Source organism: Drosophila suzukii, chromosome 2L, assembly GCF_043229965.1.
Source record: "Drosophila suzukii chromosome 2L, CBGP_Dsuzu_IsoJpt1.0, whole genome shotgun sequence".
NCBI lineage: Eukaryota > Metazoa > Arthropoda > Insecta > Diptera > Drosophilidae > Drosophila > Drosophila suzukii.
Window position 1 is genome coordinate 8,951,082 of NC_092080.1, and position 19,372 is coordinate 8,970,453.

Genomic DNA, 19,372 nt, shown 5'->3' on the forward strand with positions numbered 1-19,372 from the left:
GACGTTAGGTTTGAATTTTACGATTTATCGAAAAATTTGTAACCGAGAACACGATGAAAACACAATGAAATATTATAATATTTGACGCACTAGTCTGAGAAAAGGTGATACAAAGAAATTAAAATGTATGTTTTTGATAATATTTTAATATTTGAAAAATAATATTTATAACGTTTATTGTTTTATTTTTCGCGGTGTTCAGCCCTGGTTCAGAGCTACCACCCTTCCAAAAGTAAGTTGGCATCCCCCTCAGCTGGACTAGGTGGCAACCCTGTTACAGTGCTGACGTTCGGCAAAAAAAGAGGAAACGTAGTAAAAACACTCGAGAAACTGGGTATATTCCGATAAATAATCAGCTAGAACGGTTTGTGCGACGCCCGCCGATCCGGAGAGAGTGGGAGTGTGTCGCTGACACGGCCACGTTGTAGATTCAACCCAAGAAAACCCAAGAGGGCTACAACTTCTGCCGTTCGTTGGCCGCAAATTCAAGATGATCCTGCTGTCCGGACTTCTGCCGCTCCTGGGCGTCGTCCTCTTGCACCTGGTGACCCCGACACAGGCGTTCTATCTGCCCGGATTGGCGCCGGTTAATTTTTGCAAGAAAACCGATGTCTCCTCCACATGCAAGGTATGTATGTTTGCGCATATGTACGTGTGTACATGCATAGTGGGTGTGTTTGCCAGTACGCCCGCAACAATTAGCAATGGAAGTGGATGTAGTGATTTCTAATGTGTTGTATTCATCAAATGGCGGTCAGAAACGGAAGCGTTGATAAGGCCTGTTTCTGGGTATACGTATACGTCGGGTCCATATGTGGGGTCCATATCTGTACTTCTGCTGACGTTGACTAGGCTAAACACACTTCCAAGAACAAAATTAGAGTTCTAATGTTGGTTCAGGTGGAAGTCGAATGCAAGTTGAATGATCATGGACCGATCTTAACTAATGACGCACAGCCGACCTTATTGACGTATAAAAAACATGCAATACATATTTGAAGGCCTAAATTAATTATGTTCGTACATATACACACATATATGAGAACTGTCTTTTATGATTATTCTTTTGTTTTAAGTAAAGCATTGTTTATTTTCACAAGTAATATTTATAAGGATACGTTTTAATGGTTAAAAATAAACTAGCGTCCGTTTAGCATTGTTCTAACATAGCATATCGCATTAGATTACACTCTGATGAATCACAACTGATAATTCTATGTTTTATCACATATAAAATCAGCTATAACCCTTTTTAGTCGATTAATTTTTCCCGCTTAACCCATTCCAATGTATGTACTTACATACATATGTTTTGGTTTAACAAAACTTAAGGTGTCTATATTTTGTGTTGATATCCTTAACATGGTAGAAATAAGGAATCAAAAGAGCATGTTAATTAAACTTTAATTTAAGGAGGTAGATAAGCCTTATCGTTTTATACGCCCTTTACTTCTTACTGATAAAAATAAATTGAGGTGTTTCACTTTAATTATTTTTAACTACCAAAAAACTTCGTGATAAGATGAATTTTATAGAACCCTATCGCAGGTTCGCATGGAAAGAAGAAAATTGGAGTGTGAACGCATTATCCAAGTGTTACTTAAGAATTCAGTGACACTTTATAGAATAATAAAACCCACGATAAGATTAAAATTAACCTAAATTTTCCAATAATTGATATATTTATTGATTATCTTTTGCAGTCTGAAATCCTGTTGTATGTGAACCGATTGAACACTGAGGAATCGGTTATACCCTATGAGTACCATCACTTCGACTTTTGTTTGGGCGAGGAGCAAAACTCTCCGGTTGAGAATTTGGGACAGGTGGTGTTCGGAGAGCGAATTCGCCCTGGACCGTATAAAATTCAGTTTCTGGAAAATCAGCAATGTGCAAAGGTACGAATCAAAACTTTTGTTTAGTAACTCATTTTTAATATTTTTTATTTTATTTAGACCTGTGTCAAGACATACAAGGGTGATGATCCACTTAGCAACCGCCGTATGATGGTCCTCAAGAAGGGTATCAGCCTAAATTACCAACACCACTGGATTGTAGACAACATGCCTGTGACCTGGTGTTATCCATTGGAGAATGGCAAGCAATACTGCGGAATCGGATTCCCCATGGGCTGTCTTGTTCGCAGCGATGGCGAAGGCTGTCCCATTAACTCCATATACAACCAGCCCATGCATTATTATCCCTTCAACCATGTGGATCTTGAGATCACCTATCACAGCGGACAATCGGAGGACTGGGGAATTCAGTTCGGCAACAGTGGACGCATTATCTCTGTAAAAGTTACACCCAAATCGATCAAGCACACAGATCCTGAAAACCCGAACTGCTTGAGCACTGAACCGCTGGCTATCAGTGAGAATTCCCTGAAGGCTGGAGAGCAGCTCAACATCGTGTACACGTATAGTGTTAAATTTGTGAAGAACGATGCCATAAAATGGTCGTCCCGTTGGGACTACATTCTGGAATCCATGCCGCACACGAATATCCAATGGTTTTCCATTCTCAACTCCCTGGTGATTGTTCTCTTCTTGAGTGGCATGGTTGCCATGATCATGCTGCGCACTCTGCACAAGGACATTGCCCGCTATAACCAGATGGATAGCGGCGAGGATGCCCAGGAGGAGTTTGGCTGGAAGCTGGTCCATGGAGATGTGTTCAGGCCACCGCGCAAGGGCATGCTGTTGTCGGTTTTCCTGGGTTCTGGTGTGCAGGTGTTGGTTATGTCCATGATCACCTTGGCCTTTGCCTGCCTGGGTTTCTTGTCGCCAGCAAATCGCGGAGCTTTGATGACCTGTTCCATGGTCTTGTTCGTTTCATTGGGAACTCCGGCTGGTTACGTGTCTGCGCGAATTTACAAGAGTTTCGGCGGCCTGAAATGGAAGAGTAATGTAATCCTTACCTCAATCGTTTGCCCTGGGTAAGTTTTTCCTTTAAAACTATCAATTAACGGTAAAATTTTTCTCATAAATATGTTTTTTATTTTTAGTGTGGTCTTTTCACTGTTCTTTGTAATGAACCTGGTGCTTTGGGGCGAGAGTAGCTCCGGAGCTGTGCCATTTAGCACGCTGATTGCCCTACTGGCCTTGTGGTTTGGCGTCTCAGTGCCCCTGACCTTTGTTGGTGCATACTTTGGGTTCCGTAAGCGCGTGAGTATATTTTTCTTTAGTTTAGGCACAGCGTTTAACTTAGATGCGTTTATTTCTAGGCCCTGGAGCACCCAGTGCGTACCAACCAGATTCCCCGACAGATTCCCGACCAATCGATCTACACTCAACCTATTCCTGGCATCGTTATGGGTGGCGTTCTGCCCTTCGGCTGCATTTTCATTCAGCTGTTCTTTATCCTGAGTTCGCTGTGGTCCAGCCAGATCTACTACATGTTCGGCTTTCTGTTCCTGGTCTTTGTCATCCTGGTTATCACGTGCTCGGAGACAACCATACTGCTGTGCTACTTCCACTTGTGTGCAGAAGACTATCACTGGTGGTGGCGCTCCTTCTTAACCTCCGGTTTCACTGCTGTCTACTTGTTCATCTACTGCTGCCATTACTTTGTGACGAAGCTCTCGATTAAGGACAGTGCCTCGACTTTCCTGTATTTTGGCTACACGGCTATCATGGTATTCCTGTTTTTCTTGCTGACCGGTACTATTGGGTTCTTCGCGTGCTTCTGGTTCATACGCAAGATCTACAGTGTGGTCAAGGTGGATTAAACAGCAAAAATTCGATTAGAAGGAGCCCGTGCGAATGTATTTTTGTATGTGTAGCCACAAATTTACACTTAAGCCTAATGTGTGTGTGATTTCTGCGCTGTGCGCCCTGCACAGACAGTTTTCTGTTTATTATAATTACGATTGATATGTGTACAATAACATATATTTGTATCAGGCAAAAACCGTGGAGAAACGAAGCGCGCAATAATCTTTAAGCAGTAAACAGCAAACGAGTTGGAGTTAAAGTGACTTGAAGCATCTTTTGTATAGTTCACCGTTCTGTTAATCTTTAGGCGTAAAGTTTAGCAATGTCCATTTCCCAGCTCTAGCAACGATTCCAAAAACAAGAAAAGAAAAATTAAAAGCCCTCAAAAAGTACTGATCCCCAAAACGAAGTACTTTAAAAACCCGTTCTCTACTTGTAATATCAAAGCCTAACAACTGTAATTAGTGGCTCGTCTTAGCCGTAATTCGAGCAGGATTGAATTCACGTGTAATATTTTAAATACTTTAGTTTAAACTATTTAAATCTAACTTGCGACTAAAGAATAAACAAAACTATAAATTATGAAACGGCGCCCTCTGTGGAAAACTTTTTACTATCCCTAGAACTAGCTCTTTCTTTCAACCCTAGCCAACTGACAGTTGTCAGATCTTTCTATGGCTTCCGCGACCTGGCGAAACCAGGCAGTGCGAATAAACATTTTCAGCTCAGAGTTTGTCGAGCGGCGCATCCATGTCAGATATTGTGGATAGCGATGGGGACGAATACGATGAACTGTCGAAGCTGCGACAACGCCATAAGCCAGAGTCCCAGCCCTCGGTGGATGTGCGTATCTGTGAGCTGTAATCCCTGACCATATCCTAGCTTCTAGTTCGTTTTCCAGGAGGCCTTCGATCTGGACGACCTACTGCCCACCATCGGAGAGTTTGGGAAATACCAAAAGCTCTTGGTCTTTGGCATTTGCCTGCCCGCCTGCATTCCGTGCGGTTTCTGTGCCTTTAACCAGTTATTTATGGCTGATACTCCGGATGACTATTGGTGTCGCATCCCGGAGCTACTTGACCTGCCGCTGGAGCAGCGAAAATCGCTGGCCATACCCCAGGAAGTGGTGAGTAATGGCAGCCATATGAGTGCAATCAAGTCGGCCCATTGATTGTGCGTTGTCGTAGGTTAAGGGTCGATACGAGGGTGGTTAGATGAGTAATCATCGGGGCTAATGGGAAAATAAACAGATGTCTTTTAAGTGGCTTTTTAGTATGTCTAATTAAATATCTAATAGGTTTACTTTTCTATTTATATTTTTTAAATCACAAACTAATGTACTGCCTTAACCATTTCTTTTAAGGATAATGACGAACTGGTCTACAGCAAATGTTATACTTACGGTGTCAATTGGACGCAACTACTTGACTCAATGGAGGAGGATGACTTGACCAACTTGGAATCGAACAGCAGTTGGCCATTGGTCAAGTGCAGTCAGGGATGGGAGTACAACACGAGCGTCGTCTGGTCTTCCATTGTGATCGATGTGCGCAGTCAGAGAACATACGCGTTCATATCAAATCATATAATCCTTCATCTAGGATACGCTCGAATCATTTCCCAAGCATAATGTACTCTTCTCAGCAAGGAGTTACAGATTGGCGGACTAAGAAACTATTAAATCCTTAATTTTCAGTTTGATTTAGTGTGCGATCAGGATATATATCCAACTATAGGACTGGCTGCCCTCAACACTGGCGGTCCCGTAGGCGTTTATCTCTTTGGATTACTTAATGATCGGGCAGGACGGAGGCTATCCTACTTTATCTGCCTGGCCACTTTGCTGGCTGGAAGTCTGATGACTTCGCTGAGCAAGGATTTCTGGACTTGGGCAGGCAGTCGGGTGATTGTGGGATTGACAATTCCAGCTGTCTATCAGATACCATTTATAATATGTGAGTAGAGGGCTTAAAAGTTGTACTTTCTTTTAACTTTTCCTTTTGACTTTGCAGCTTTGGAGTTGGTAGGTGAGAATTATCGATCGTTTGTGACCGTGATGACATGTACTTTCTACACGTCGGGCATCATGCTTCTGTCCGCTGTTACCTATCTGGAAAGGGATTGGGTGCGTCTGTCCTATATCACCTCCCTGCCCTTTTACGCCTATTTCCTGTACATGTTCGTAATGCCGGAATCACCGCGATGGCTTTTGATGCGCGGCCGCCTGGAGGAAGCTCTCAAGATTTTGGAGCGCATGGCCATGGTAAATGGCAGACAGTTTCCGGAGGCTGTGCATCTCAAGTTGGAGGCCCAAATACGTCGCGATAAACTAAAGAAGCAGAAGAAGAAGATAGCCAATGTGGGTCTAATGGATCTGTGTCGTACACCCAATATGCGTTTGAAGACCATACTGATCACTCTAAGTTGGTTTGCCAATGAGACGGTCTATCTGGGTCTAAGTTACTACGGACCTTCGCTGGGCACCAATCAGTATGTGAGCTTTTTTTTGTCGGCCGTTGTGGAGTTGCCAAGTTACTTGTGCTGCTGGTACTTCATGGATACCTGGGGCAGAAGGTGGCCCTTAAGTTTGTCCATGATATTGGGGTAATTAGCATTGGATGTTTTATGTTTATAATATTTTAAACTATTAATCCTTTTTCAGAGGAGTGGCTTGTGTGATTACTGTTATGCTACCCGATGATGCCGTGGATGAGACTCTTGTGCTCTACTTAATATCTAAGGCCTTGCTGTCCGCCTCCTTCCTTATAATTTATCCCTTTGCCGGGGAACTATATCCCACTCAAGTTCGAGGCATTGGCATTGGTGCCTCTAGTTATATCGGAGGTCTGGGTCTCATTGTCATACCATTTGTTACCTACTTGGGAAAAGACAATCTTAAGCTGCCTTTGGTCATCATGGGCTTTGTTTCGATGCTGGGCGGCATGACTGGACTGCGGTTGCCGGAGACACTGCATCATCGATTGCCTCAGACCATCGAGGAGGGCGAAGAGTTTGGCAAGAACTGGCAGTTTAAAGATTGCTGCAGTTGCGCTCAAAAGCCGTAAGTATAATACAGATGATATACGATATTTGCAATTTTATAATATTTTCTCTTAACTCTCCAGGGATGTCTTGTCCCAACCACCGTCGTACGAAAACCTAGATGTCCTGGCTGGTTCCTCCAACAATGCTTCTGAGGTGGAGCTGGAGCTGAGGGACAGTGGAAGGGTTCGGGAACCGACTCCGAGGATTGATGAGCGCACACCATTGGACACTACGTCCAGTGGTAGTGGAAATGTTCGACCTGTCCATCGGCCTTCAATGAAGCGATTGGTGCGGCAGATGAGCATCATGGACACTCAAAGGACAAATGATGGCACCATGCAATTGACACATTGGATCTAGCTTTTTGGACAGACGATACATCGTCTGTACATATACATTTACATAGCTTTAGACATACTCTTGTCGAATTTAAAGACAAAGTTTGGAATCATATTTTTGAATTAATAATGTTAAGACTTTAAATCAATTTTTTTTGTTTAAACAATAGGTTACACATTGTTTAAGAAGTATCAAAATATATTTTATAGAAGAACATAACGTTAATAAGTTAAACAAACATATATTTATTTACTTTAAACACAGAACTAAAAAATATAATTTTGATTTAACATAGAACATTAAACAATTTTGCAGCACAATGTTAGCAATTGCCATTGAATGTGTTTAATACGTTAATAATAATATTCATACACACATATTGCAGCATTATTAAATTGATGTTATATTATATAGTGTTAATATGTATTATGATTACTACTTTACTTAAGCTTAAGTAAACGTTTGTTAAATGGATTCCGTATTATATTAATGTTCCTCAAATTAGTGCAGCCTAATGTTTACTGCTTTAAAATCATATCTATAACAATTTCCCCGTCTAAATATCAATATTGTTTTCCTTTTCTTTAATTGTAGGGCATTACCATTATGTCTAAGTTGTTGACTTGAACAATAAACAATGCGAGTGACAAAAGGTACCCATATAAAAAACCGAAACTTAATTCTTCAAACATATCCGGTAAAAATAAATAAATAAATAAGTACGTATAGCATATACATAGCATTTGGCGACTTCTCAATCGCAGCAATTGATTTATTCAGTTATTCAGGCAATTATGCAATTAATTGTTGTCAAACAAAAAGAAAACTTGTTTATACGGTGAATAATGGAGGAATGCGCGAAATTGCCCGCAGCTGTCGGCCGTAAACTGCTGGCGGTCACTGTCAGCCTTAGGAAGTGCCTGGACCCATGGGAATTATTTTATACTGGGGTTCAGGGATGTGTTAAAATCAAGGAAATCTTTTGCTATGTATTTAATTGTTATAACAAAAGCCAAAATAAATATTTCGTATTTCCCAAAATTATATAGCTATTACAATTCTATAAAATTAGAACTGTAACAAAGTTGGGTAGTTCCCTAATGATTCAATTTTTCCCTAAATATGAAAGAGTTCCGTAAAATTTAAAAACAAGTTAACTTGATTTCCTCATTTTTCCATCACACTACCAGACAGTGTCAAAAATGATTTAAACAAAATTTCGGTAAAAGCAACTTAAACTTAAAAAATGCCCAAAACAAAAGCGCAACCAAGAATAGTGAAATCTACGGCTCCTGCTCGTGTTATCAGGACGGTTTGTGCTCGTAAAGCTGCTCCTCCAGCATTGCCGCCATGCAGGACCACTTTGTTGGATCTGCCGGAGGATATTATCCGAATGGTTCTGGAATTCCTGCCCAAAACTACGGATAAGGTCCTGCTGGCCTCTGTGGCACCCAAGTTTCGAATGGCCTTCGATGGTTGGGCGAGGGCACAGCGAATCACCCTGGATATCGACTGTTTGGAAACGATGCCACTGCCGCAAATGATAAGATTCTTCAAGATAGCTGGACCTTTTATAAGAGTCCTTCTAGTGGACTGTGCTTCCTTTCAGAAGGAATCCCTGGTAGTGGAGTTCGTGACGGAATACTGTCGGAATCTGGAGGAGATCAGTTACACCAATGCCACCGTTGAGTTTCACTACCGCACCATCATGTCTAATATGACGCACTTGAAACGGGTTTCTATTGAATGCCTGGACGCGGAGGATGAGCTTAACTTTGATCTGCAGTCCAACCAGGAGCTGGAGTCCTTCGAACTGGTGAATGGTTGCTATTCGGGTGGGTGTTATCTATTATATTATTATTTCTAATATCTAATATTATATTTAATCCAAAGGCCAAAACCTCTGTGGTTTTCCCAATCTTAAGACCTTGATCCTTCGAGATTGCCTATTGTGGAACTCGGTGGACTTTGGAATACCCTTGAAATCTTTGCATACATTAGACCTCGACGACTGTTGTTTCGAGGTGATGAATTCGAGCCTGTACCAAAAGATAGCCGAGACCTGCACGGACTTGGTGGAGCTCTTTTTTTCCGGCTGTGATACCAACTTCGAGGCGATCGCCCAGCTGCCCAAACTGGAGCGATGCACCCTGAAAACCTGGATGACCTCCAATGAGCTGAATATTGGGTTCCTAACAGTTTTGGCCGAGAGCAAGGGCAACAAACTGACCCATCTGCATTTATCTGGACAGTTTCAGATCACCAATGAGCATGCCCGGTGTTTGGGTCAGTTGAGTAGCCTCAAGGATCTGCGGTTCAGCAACAACGATTTCCTGGAGGATGATCATTTCAAGTTCTTCAACGATCTCAATCAGCTAGAGCGATTTGGTTTGACCTGGTGTGGTCAAGTGATGGACATAGGAATGATGAGGATGGTACGAAAGTGTCTGCAATTGAATACTATTGATTTGAGCGATTGCGCGGAGATAACCAATGAGTTTGTAATCAACGCGGTTGGATGCTGCTCTAAGGGAACCGCTCGGAACATGGTGATCAATGTGAAGGGAACCAAAATCGACCAGGGTATCTTAGTGGTATGTTTTGATTGGGTAACAACTTTGCAGATCCTATCTTGAAAATTTTTATATTTTTCAGCATCCGGATTACGTAGATCCCTTTAATCGTGTCAAGGTCAATTTTGTTTGAAATGAGAGATAGCTTGCTTAAGGAATTATAATTGATTTTTTACACTAATTAAATGGTAGAAATACCTATAAGATACTTTAAAGGATACAGAAAATGGAAGAAAATCTAATGAAATAAAAATAATTTATTTTAAATGTATGTATATCCTAAGGCATTTTAGAAAGTTACTTTGGCTTAACTTTCTGAATCAGACCTTTAGATCCAATAAATTGTTCCATTACTCTTATTTTTGGACAATCAAAGAAGAGCCTTTTGCGTGGGTGCTTTTATAATTGAATTCCTTTCCATAAGTGAATCGCTGAATGCCCTTGGAACCCAGATATCTTAGACAATGGGATCCTCACTGGACTGAGTCATGAGCTAGTCTACCATAAGGAAGTGGACGATCAAAATTTATGATCGTGTTCACAATGCTCCATTAGCAAGCCGATAATTGCGGACAGCGTGTGTGTCTCTGCACTTTGGGCCTTTTGGCTGTTATAACAAATGGAAGCAGGCCCGACAAGCGGCGAACAAACAAGAATGTAAAAAAAAAATCGAAATCAAACAATACGATATTCGATACAGTTCTGAATCCGCGATTCAATTCGATTCGAGCGATCGATCGCCGGCAATAAATTTCGCATTCAATTGCTGCTCTATTGGAACTGAACTTTGTTGCTTTTGGCCGATGATGTCTGTGTTAGCAGCAGGAAGCTGGCGACCCGTTCAGATCAGCGACCAGTTGCTTACACTTGGAACTATCTATAAGAACTACATACTTCTTAAAGGAATTTTGTAATTCAGTTTAGATTTTACTTAGAACGTAATACTTATAATATTATTATTAGATTATATTATTATTAGAAACCAAAAACATACCATTTTAGACCATGATATTATATGAAAAATATAGAGTATTATATAGATTCTAGCAGCTATCATAGAAGTTAAACTAACTATAAGAACAACATACTTTTTTAATGAATTTTATAGTTAAGTTTGGATTTTACTTAGAACGTAATACTATTTATTATTAGAAACTAAAAACATACCATGTTATTATAGTGTATTATAAAGATTCTAGCATCTATCATAGAAGTTGTTTGTAAGAAAACAGCTTGTAAGTGGATAATTTGATGTATGGACTTAAACTTATCTTTCTTTACATTTTGGGAACCTTATTTAATCTTGAGATCTATGTAACAAGTAACCTTTGATTATATATATTTCCTACATAGCTAGGAACTCTATTTTCTTTATCGCAGTGCATACCATAGATCGAACTCACCTGTGGCCAGTCCATTGGTTAGTCATCGATACGTTTTGCTTTGTTTTGTTTTTTTTTGTTTTTCAGACTGACCTCGAGTGGCTCCTTAAATGGCTGTCGGCTGCAATCGCTTTGACTCTCTAATCGGGGGGGTTAAAATGAGGTTCAGGGGGTTAGGGGCACCCCCCAGACAAATGCCTTGACATGTTCAGGTGTCTGCCATGTTCGACTATCTGACTAATTAGTGTACTTTAACTAGACCAGCTCGCTGACATTTGGCCATAAATCGCAGAGACATCTTCGGTTCATCGAGAGGAGAGTTTGCATGAGTAGAGCGAATTAAGCAGGGATTTTTGTTTACCTTACCCCTTTAGCTATTCTTTTTTGTTTTGTTTTATAAAGATACTTTACTATACTCGAAGCGTGTCCAATCACGCTTGTGAATTATTTAAAAATCTCTGCTGGGCTGTCTTATTTCATAAGAGAGACAAGCCTTAAAATTGTTACCCTGATGCCATAGAAATTCGTGTTGTCGTTGTCGTTCGATGATGTTGTTGCTGCCGGTGTTGTTGTTGTTGTTCGGGGGCCTTGCGATTATGGGAAATGGCTTTTGCTATCGCTTAGCACACCTCTCGATGGATGAACTTTTGGTATCGCCTAACGCCTGGGAAGAACCCCAAAAGGGGCGGAATCTGGGGGTTTTCCTTTTAATGGAGTGAGTGGAAGTAAAAGGCATGCGGCTGAGGGGTTATCCATGGGAAAAGTGCAATAACAAATATATTGTTTTAAAAACAAGTTAAACATATTGCTTTTGATTAAAAAGAAATATTTAAACGATAGTGTGAATACATTTGGTGTTATGTATATAATTTAATTGAATTTATCTTTTTTACACTTTATTTAATACACTTAAATACATTTTTGCAAAGGCATGCCGCAACAAGAACTGCATGTTTAGATGCAATTTTTTAGCAGGCATCTTTAAATATTAATTTTGAATAAAATAGCAAATAATTTAAATTAGTTAGCTTAGCTTAAACTCATTTTTTATAATAATTTTGGTTTCATTTATTTTATATGTTTTGTCTATAATTTATGAAAATAAAAATGAATGAAAATATTTATGAATATTTTGCATTCAACATTTGTAACAATGAAACAATTAAAGCGAAATGCAATGTACTATTTTTGTGGTGCTCATTTAATGTTATGCTGAAATATATTTAGTATCTTAAAAGCACCCTCCTCTGTTCTCTTTCCAAAAAAAATCCTAACAGGTTAACAAATCTCTTAATTTGGAATGTTTTTGTGTAACACTTATTCCCTTCGATTTGAAATAAACATTTATTAGACACCCACAGCCATGCGGTGAACGACCCACTTTGTTTTGGATTCGCAAATTATTTTGTGGCACGCCACATGCTGCAACACCAGCAACCAAAAAAAAAAGAAACCAAGAGTTGCCAACATTAATTTAATATTGAAATTACAATATTTTCGTTTCTCTTTTTGTTTTTTTTTCTGGGCAAATCCGAATTCATTTGATTCTACGGAGATGTTTTCATGCACGATTCGGGGACTTGTTGATGATGATGCAAAAGTTAATTTGCGAATGCACACTCCTTGTTCTTGGGTTCCTCAGCCGATGCTGATGAACTTTTTGGGCAGAAGCGAGTGATTGGCACATTAGCAACAAATTGTTAGTACATCTTATTTAAGCCGTTTAATTAATTCCGCGCATTCTGACTAGCCATAAAAAATTCGTCGAAAAATACAACAAATGAAATCAAACGGTAGATTAATGTAAAACGGATGGAATTGGGAATGCTCTTTAAGACTTGCAATTTAATTGGCAGTTTACATTTAAATTGGCTTTACACTAATTATATTTTAAAAAGTAAAATGAATAGACTATCCAAGTCACAATGCCATTTTCCTTTTTTGCGTGTGTCAATCCTAACTGCTAGATATTATTGACTCAAAAATAAGGTTAATAATCAGTATTATTGAGATAAATTAGATGAGGCTTGCTAAAAATGTAATTTTTTTATTTATTTAACAGTAAGCATTTTTGGGATGGTATATTTCCGAGAGCAATAGATTTACTACAGCTAGAAATAATTTTCAGTTAATAGCAAAATTGCCTTAAATGCTATTTAGACTGAATAACTTTATGCTAGGGTAAAGCCCGCATTAAGAATCTAAGAAATAGAAGACCAAATTGCGGGGAAAACAATCAGCCAAGCCACGAAGTTAGCCCGACTTCGAGCATCTCTGGGCCAACATCTCTGGCCAATTGCCGGTGGAAGACGTGCCTAGGCTTGTCAAGGTGCCCCGACTTTGTCTGGCTCTCTGGCGATTCCCCCGGATCCCCACATTATTGGCTAAAGTTACAGTATGTTGTGGGCACACATAGAAGCTACCTTCAATTTGACAAAAGCCCCTGGCAGACAAACGCGATTGCATGTTGCCTTTCAATTGCCAATGTTGACCAAGTTCTCCGTCCTGTTCTGCACTATCAATTGATACAAATCTTGGCAATTTTAGAATATAGAGACATAAAACATGGCCCACTGCGGCCAGCTATTGCCACACTGAATGTCAATAAATAATACAGTGGAGCCTCTAAATATATATGTATATATCCAAACAATATACATATAGACAGAACATATCGGTTGGCTTCAGCTTGAGACAGGTCGAGGTCGCCTTTGAGAGCCGCAGGTGAGAAAATGGCCAACCGCCGCCGAGAGAGACCAAAGATGCTTTTTTAGCCTCCGAACATGCAACTGGTTGCCTGTGCCGCGATTTTAGACACTGAAAAAAATGGCTGAAAGAAAAAAATATTTCCAAATTTTTCCGATGCTTGACATTTGATTACCTTCTTCTCATTAATATCAAATCGCTAAATTTAAAAACTTTGAATATTATTTAACTTTGTCCTTTTGGACGTACAAATACATATCTTAAGATTTTTTCAATTGGATTAAGGTTTCAGTAGTTGTTTTCAGTGTACTACCAACATATTCCATTTTATAGCAGACAATTAGAGATTTCTACAGTTGCAATTGGATTTACACTGCTAAATTGTGGTGTTATTAAAGTTAGTGTCATAAAGAACGAGTGTTTTTTTAAGTTCATTGAATAGAATAAAGAATTAAAAGACTTAAGTTTATTTCTGAAAGTTTGTCTTCGCATGTATAGTATAATAAATGGATGTCGAATTTGCAGAACAAATTTTTCTAAAAGGTTATTCAATATATTTATGTTATGCAATATTTTATTGTTTTTGTCTATAGGAAATTGTATACAAACTCTTCATCCAACGAGTTTAGATCGAACCATAATTAAGGTGTTGCTTTCAAGACAATTTTTCTTAGTGCCGCGGCATCTTCTTCCATCTTGGGAGCCAGCAATTGGAGCTGCCTGTGGTTCTGTCTAGAACATCGTGTGCTCTTTATCACTGACAGATTGTACTGGCCATTTAATTTATGGCGATTTTCACATGTAGTTCTCGGAACATTACTGGGTCCGTTGTTGGACTTGGTCGGTAAAAACTGTGACGGTATCGTATTGCCGGAGGGTGATGGGGGTATTCGAGTTATTCAATCCGTTTGCCTGGGCAACCTTTAGAACATCATCCATCTGCATAAATCAATTGTTGACTGCGATTTACAAAGTTGAGTCGAGGCGGATATTTGCTCCTCTATTGGGGTGCAAACAACTTCCCTAACGCCAATGCTTGTGAACCGAATAGAAGTCAGGTGATTACAGATGAGGGTCTTGAGATTTCTCATTAATCAGTTTCGATGTCAGTTATATAACTTGGATTTCCTACGGAATTACTTTGTTGTACAAAAGAAACTTGATTGAATTTCTTTATCATGAACCAACCTTAACAAATATTTTGAAAAGGTAATAATTTGAAGGTAGTACTAAAAATTTGTACTTAAAAAACTGTTTTGGATTAAACTATTTATTAAAAATAAATTATTTCCTCATTGTATCCTTTAAGAAAACAAATCTATGCAAAGAATATATAAATTTTATATAAATATATTGCACTTAATATTATAAATACCTATAAATATAAAACCATTTCATGTTCCTTAACTTATTCCTTCCATTTTTAGAAAAATGTTCCATTGTTATTTTCAGCCTTTTTCCCACTCAACTTCACATGCAATTTATGTCACGCTGCATTTTTATGGTCACTGCAAAGGCTATTTTTAAAGGGGGAAAATTGTAAAAGGATTTTTTAAAGAGAGGTGGGCGCTGCAGCACGTGTCGTTATCCTTTGGCTATTTCCGGGCACTTTCGCTGCAATGGAGAGGAAAACGGAGAAAGCACAACCGTGACGTCATGAGTGGGTAGTGCTGCTGCACATAAAAATAGACCACCCAGCCAAGGGCAAGTGACGTCAGACGAGAGCGAGACAACTAGTGTGGCAACAAGGACGTCATCGCGGAAACGAGATGGCCAGATCGAAGGGGAAAACTGAGCCGCCGGCCGGTGTTTTTCCTCTGCCGCTGCCCACTCACCTGGCCATTTCCACCTGTCTGCCAGCCCTTCCCCCTTTCCACTCCTCACCCACCTGAATTTTCACTCATTCATTCATGCCCGCCGTCTGCTGTCTCGCTCTGCTCGATTGCGCATGTCCTCCGACGGAAAACTGATGACGTCTTTGTTTCAACAATCGATTTCTGTGCTCGCGCTTTCCCCTGTGACGTCATTAGATGCGTGCCATCCGACAGCCGCCGTGTCCGTTGGACTATAAATAATGCACGCCAATTAACGCTGAAAATTGATAATCGACATATTCAATTAATGGACCACCGAATGAACCTGAAATCCAAACCGCAACCGAAGGATAATCAGGTTTTGTGCTAATGGGATGCTACTTGAGTGGCTTAATGCGTAAGAAAAGTCTGTTATTTATTCAAAAATCCTACATTTCTTTACAAAAATAACCAAAGAAAATGTTCTAACGCAAAATTTCCATTAAAGGAACATATTATAAGCCAATACTTTGGAATTCTCTATTTATTTTCTATTAATTTTTTGAAATGATATGTAATTAAACTTACTTTCTTATAAATAGAATGAGTTCATAGCATAGTTTTTAGGGTTTGAAAAATGATTAATTTTAATTTCGTGCATTATTATTTAAACTATATTTCACCGTATTTGACTTTTATCATATCTTGCACATGAAGTTTATTAGAACTTTCAACAAAGTTGTAATGGAATTTAGAAACAACCAAGGCCCAAATCACAGTCATCATTTATAATTTAGACCAGAAAGGTTAGGCTAAGTAATTACAGACCAGAAACACACAATCCAATCATTACGAATACCGGGTGCCATCCTTCTCATCTATGACTGTGCTATTGATTTTACACGCATTATCCACTCAACCTACGAATACGTATGTGGGAAATATATCGTATACGACTATAAGCACGTAAAAAGGCATATCTATAATTTTGGGCTTGTCCTCTGAGGTCAAAGACACACACAGCAAAACACCGGTTCCGTCTGACTCCCTCTATCAAATTCACTGAGATTGTTTCATATACATACGTCATATATATATTTTTATATAACCAGAGGGGCTGGAGCTGCGTCAGTTAATTCAATTTCATTGATAATACGGCCAGGCGTAGATACCGGCGAAACATATTTAATGGGACAGAAGAGCTCGGAAAAAGTTACCAACAGAGGGAAAAATATATATTGAGAAAAATAGTAAAACCTTCTTTTATTCATTAAGCAAATTTATCTGAAATTTTTTTGTTTTTGAAGTGGCCTTAAATTTTTTGCTCAATAACTAAAAGTGTATAATACAAAAAGTACAATACTACATTATTTGTTAAATTTATGGAACCAGTGTGAAATCATTAATATATATTAAGTTGCAGCTAATCTAAAATTGATAATACTAATGTAACATTACTTGACAATACCTAAAGTATTTATTAAAATTTTAAAACCACTGTGAAATTATTATTAATTTATATAAACTTTGCTCCCAAAGGGATTTTAAAAACCTTACTTTGTGTGTAAGTCAACTAATCTACATATATTGTTTAAAAAACTTATGTAGGTAAATCAAAACTTATTAATCATACAAATTTAAGCAGTTCTATGATCCCCTTGACATTTCTATACAAAATATGTATGTAAAATAATAAAAATCATACGACTAAAGTTGATTTTCTTTTCCAGTGTAAAGAAAGATAAGCAAAGGACAAAACAAACCGCAAAAAGTGTTGCCTACTTAGGGGCGTGCGTGACGAAAATGCGAGGCAGTCGCCCCGTGGTTTTTGCAGAGGGGTTAAAAAGGGGGAGCGGGTGTCCGACCATGGCTACTTGTAGATGTGACGCGGTCAAGACGCAACGGAAGCAGACCATAAAATCAATGCCGCACTTCCGTTCATCTGCTGGTGGCTTTCCCTCTGAATCGCCTGACGGTTGCGTAGGGAATTCAATTCCAAGACAGCGGGACAGCTGAGCTCAGCAGGGGGTGATTTGTAGGTGGTTGAGTTCGTTTACAAGTTCGAGTTCCCAAGGTCGTTGCTGTCAGGAATAATGGGTTGTTTGGTTTTGGGACCATTGAATTTAAGCAGATTTTTAAAGAAGGAACAGAAAGTAAACTGTATTGCTAACGAGCTTCAAAATACGTTATAGTTAAAATAAAAAAGCTATAATAATTATGTATCTAACATTGTCATTCATTTTGGGACTTTATTTTTAAGAAGTTATATTATTTAGTACTTCATTTAAATATATAACTCACTTAAAACTTGACAGCCTTACGAATCAACGAAATATGTTATTTGCTTAAGATCCTTTTTGGGTCTTCATAAAATCCAAATTTAATGTTGACCCAAAAAACGTTTTCTTTATTAAGTCATATTTCAACATGAATTCGATAATACATATTTTTCCAAACCCCCTCTGCAATAATTTACTTGTGAGCCCGTAAATCATCTCCCTAACCATCGACTTACCCCACTTAAAACCGCAAATGTGCATTGCCTCATGGTATTGGCCGTTTTGGGCCAAAGAGAGATACCCATGCCAACTGGGCGTACACTTGATGATATTATGACATGTTCGCCTTTAAAACCCCCCACAAAAATGTTATTTAGACACAAAATAGCACAAAATTGCCAGGGCAAAACGATGGAAAAAAAATCCGAAAAGGAATACACCTATATATTTATGTGAAGTTACAAATATTAATAGTTAAACGAAGGCAGGAAAAAAAACTAATGACAATAATTCGACACAAAATGCACCTGCAGGCTAAGCAGTCAACGGAGTTTTAGGTTTCGTTTTCTATTTGGTATTATTATTCGGTTTTTTTCGTTTTTAGTTAGCCAGAGGAAGTCACAATTTTTTGGGCAAGGCATCGAAAGTGAAGTTTATAAAAAAGGGTTGGCGAATCCCAAAATGCAATTTATGCAAATGAGCCGAGAGGCGCCGTTGCAAATGCGGCAGCAATAGATGAAGAAAAAAGAAGAAAAAAAAATACAATGCAAAGTGCCGCATGCTAATTGAAATTTACAGGGGGGGGGCTGAGGTAGTTTCTATTTCTTTTTTTTTTATACCAGCAAAATCAAAGCCTAAATAGCAATCAAAAAGAGCAAAAATTCCTTAAATTAAACTCACGAACTGGCGGGCGCAACGATGCGAAAATGATACATGCATTAAGGCCCAGCCAAGTTGACTTGGCCAAAACGAAGCGAATTTGGCTCGGCACATTTAGAATATCATCGCAGTGCAACTACGACCACAACAATAAATAATAGACAAAAGGCAGAGAGACAAAAGCAAGGAGTGCCGATTCCGAAGTCGACTTCAACTTTGCTGGAGATGGAGACTGCGACTTTGGCTTGGCATGTCATGCTTAATACAGCCAATAAAACCAAAGACAACAACAACAACAACAACAACAGCTTTGGAAGCAACCCAATAGCAGCAACAACAACAGCAGCAACAACAACAGTAACAACATCAGCGATATCAGCAACAACAAGAAGGAGACTCCAACGCTAAGCTGTTGGCATGCACTTTTTGGGGCCACCAGCGGGTCAGCCAACAGCAGCAGCAGCACCACTAGCCCCACTAGCCTCACTAGCACCACCATCCTCCACCTCCACCTCCGATACCAGCACCACCACCGCCAAAGGAATAGCAGCCGCAACACTGAAAACAATAAGAAAGGCAGCCCATACAGTGGTTCACATTTCATTTAGATCTATTAAAGGAAGTGGATTAAGAGTAACCATATAACTAGAAATAAACAAA

At 39.2% G+C, this 19,372-nt stretch overlaps 3 protein-coding genes across 3 annotated transcripts; all 3 read left to right on the forward strand.

Annotated features, from left to right (window-relative positions):
• Positions 1-261: 261 nt before the first annotated feature.
• Positions 262-4,303, forward strand: TM9SF2 (transmembrane 9 superfamily protein member 2). Its single transcript, XM_017089570.4, has 5 exons — positions 262-628; positions 1,704-1,898; positions 1,956-2,938; positions 3,008-3,167; positions 3,227-4,303. The coding sequence occupies exons 1-5, from the start codon at positions 491-493 to the stop codon at positions 3,728-3,730; spliced, it is 1,980 nt and encodes a 659-aa protein (XP_016945059.1). The 5' UTR covers positions 262-490; the 3' UTR covers positions 3,731-4,303.
• Positions 4,304-4,430: 127 nt separating this feature from the next.
• On the forward strand, positions 4,431-7,840 carry CarT (Carcinine transporter). Its single transcript, XM_017089569.4, has 7 exons — positions 4,431-4,559; positions 4,618-4,842; positions 5,080-5,262; positions 5,413-5,671; positions 5,729-6,320; positions 6,379-6,777; positions 6,842-7,840. The coding sequence occupies exons 1-7, from the start codon at positions 4,467-4,469 to the stop codon at positions 7,119-7,121; spliced, it is 2,031 nt and encodes a 676-aa protein (XP_016945058.2). The 5' UTR covers positions 4,431-4,466; the 3' UTR covers positions 7,122-7,840.
• Positions 7,841-8,232: 392 nt separating this feature from the next.
• Positions 8,233-9,944, forward strand: LOC108009539 (uncharacterized). Its single transcript, XM_017073982.4, has 3 exons — positions 8,233-8,935; positions 8,994-9,694; positions 9,756-9,944. The coding sequence occupies exons 1-3, from the start codon at positions 8,347-8,349 to the stop codon at positions 9,804-9,806; spliced, it is 1,341 nt and encodes a 446-aa protein (XP_016929471.2). The 5' UTR covers positions 8,233-8,346; the 3' UTR covers positions 9,807-9,944.
• Positions 9,945-19,372: the final 9,428 nt, after the last annotated feature.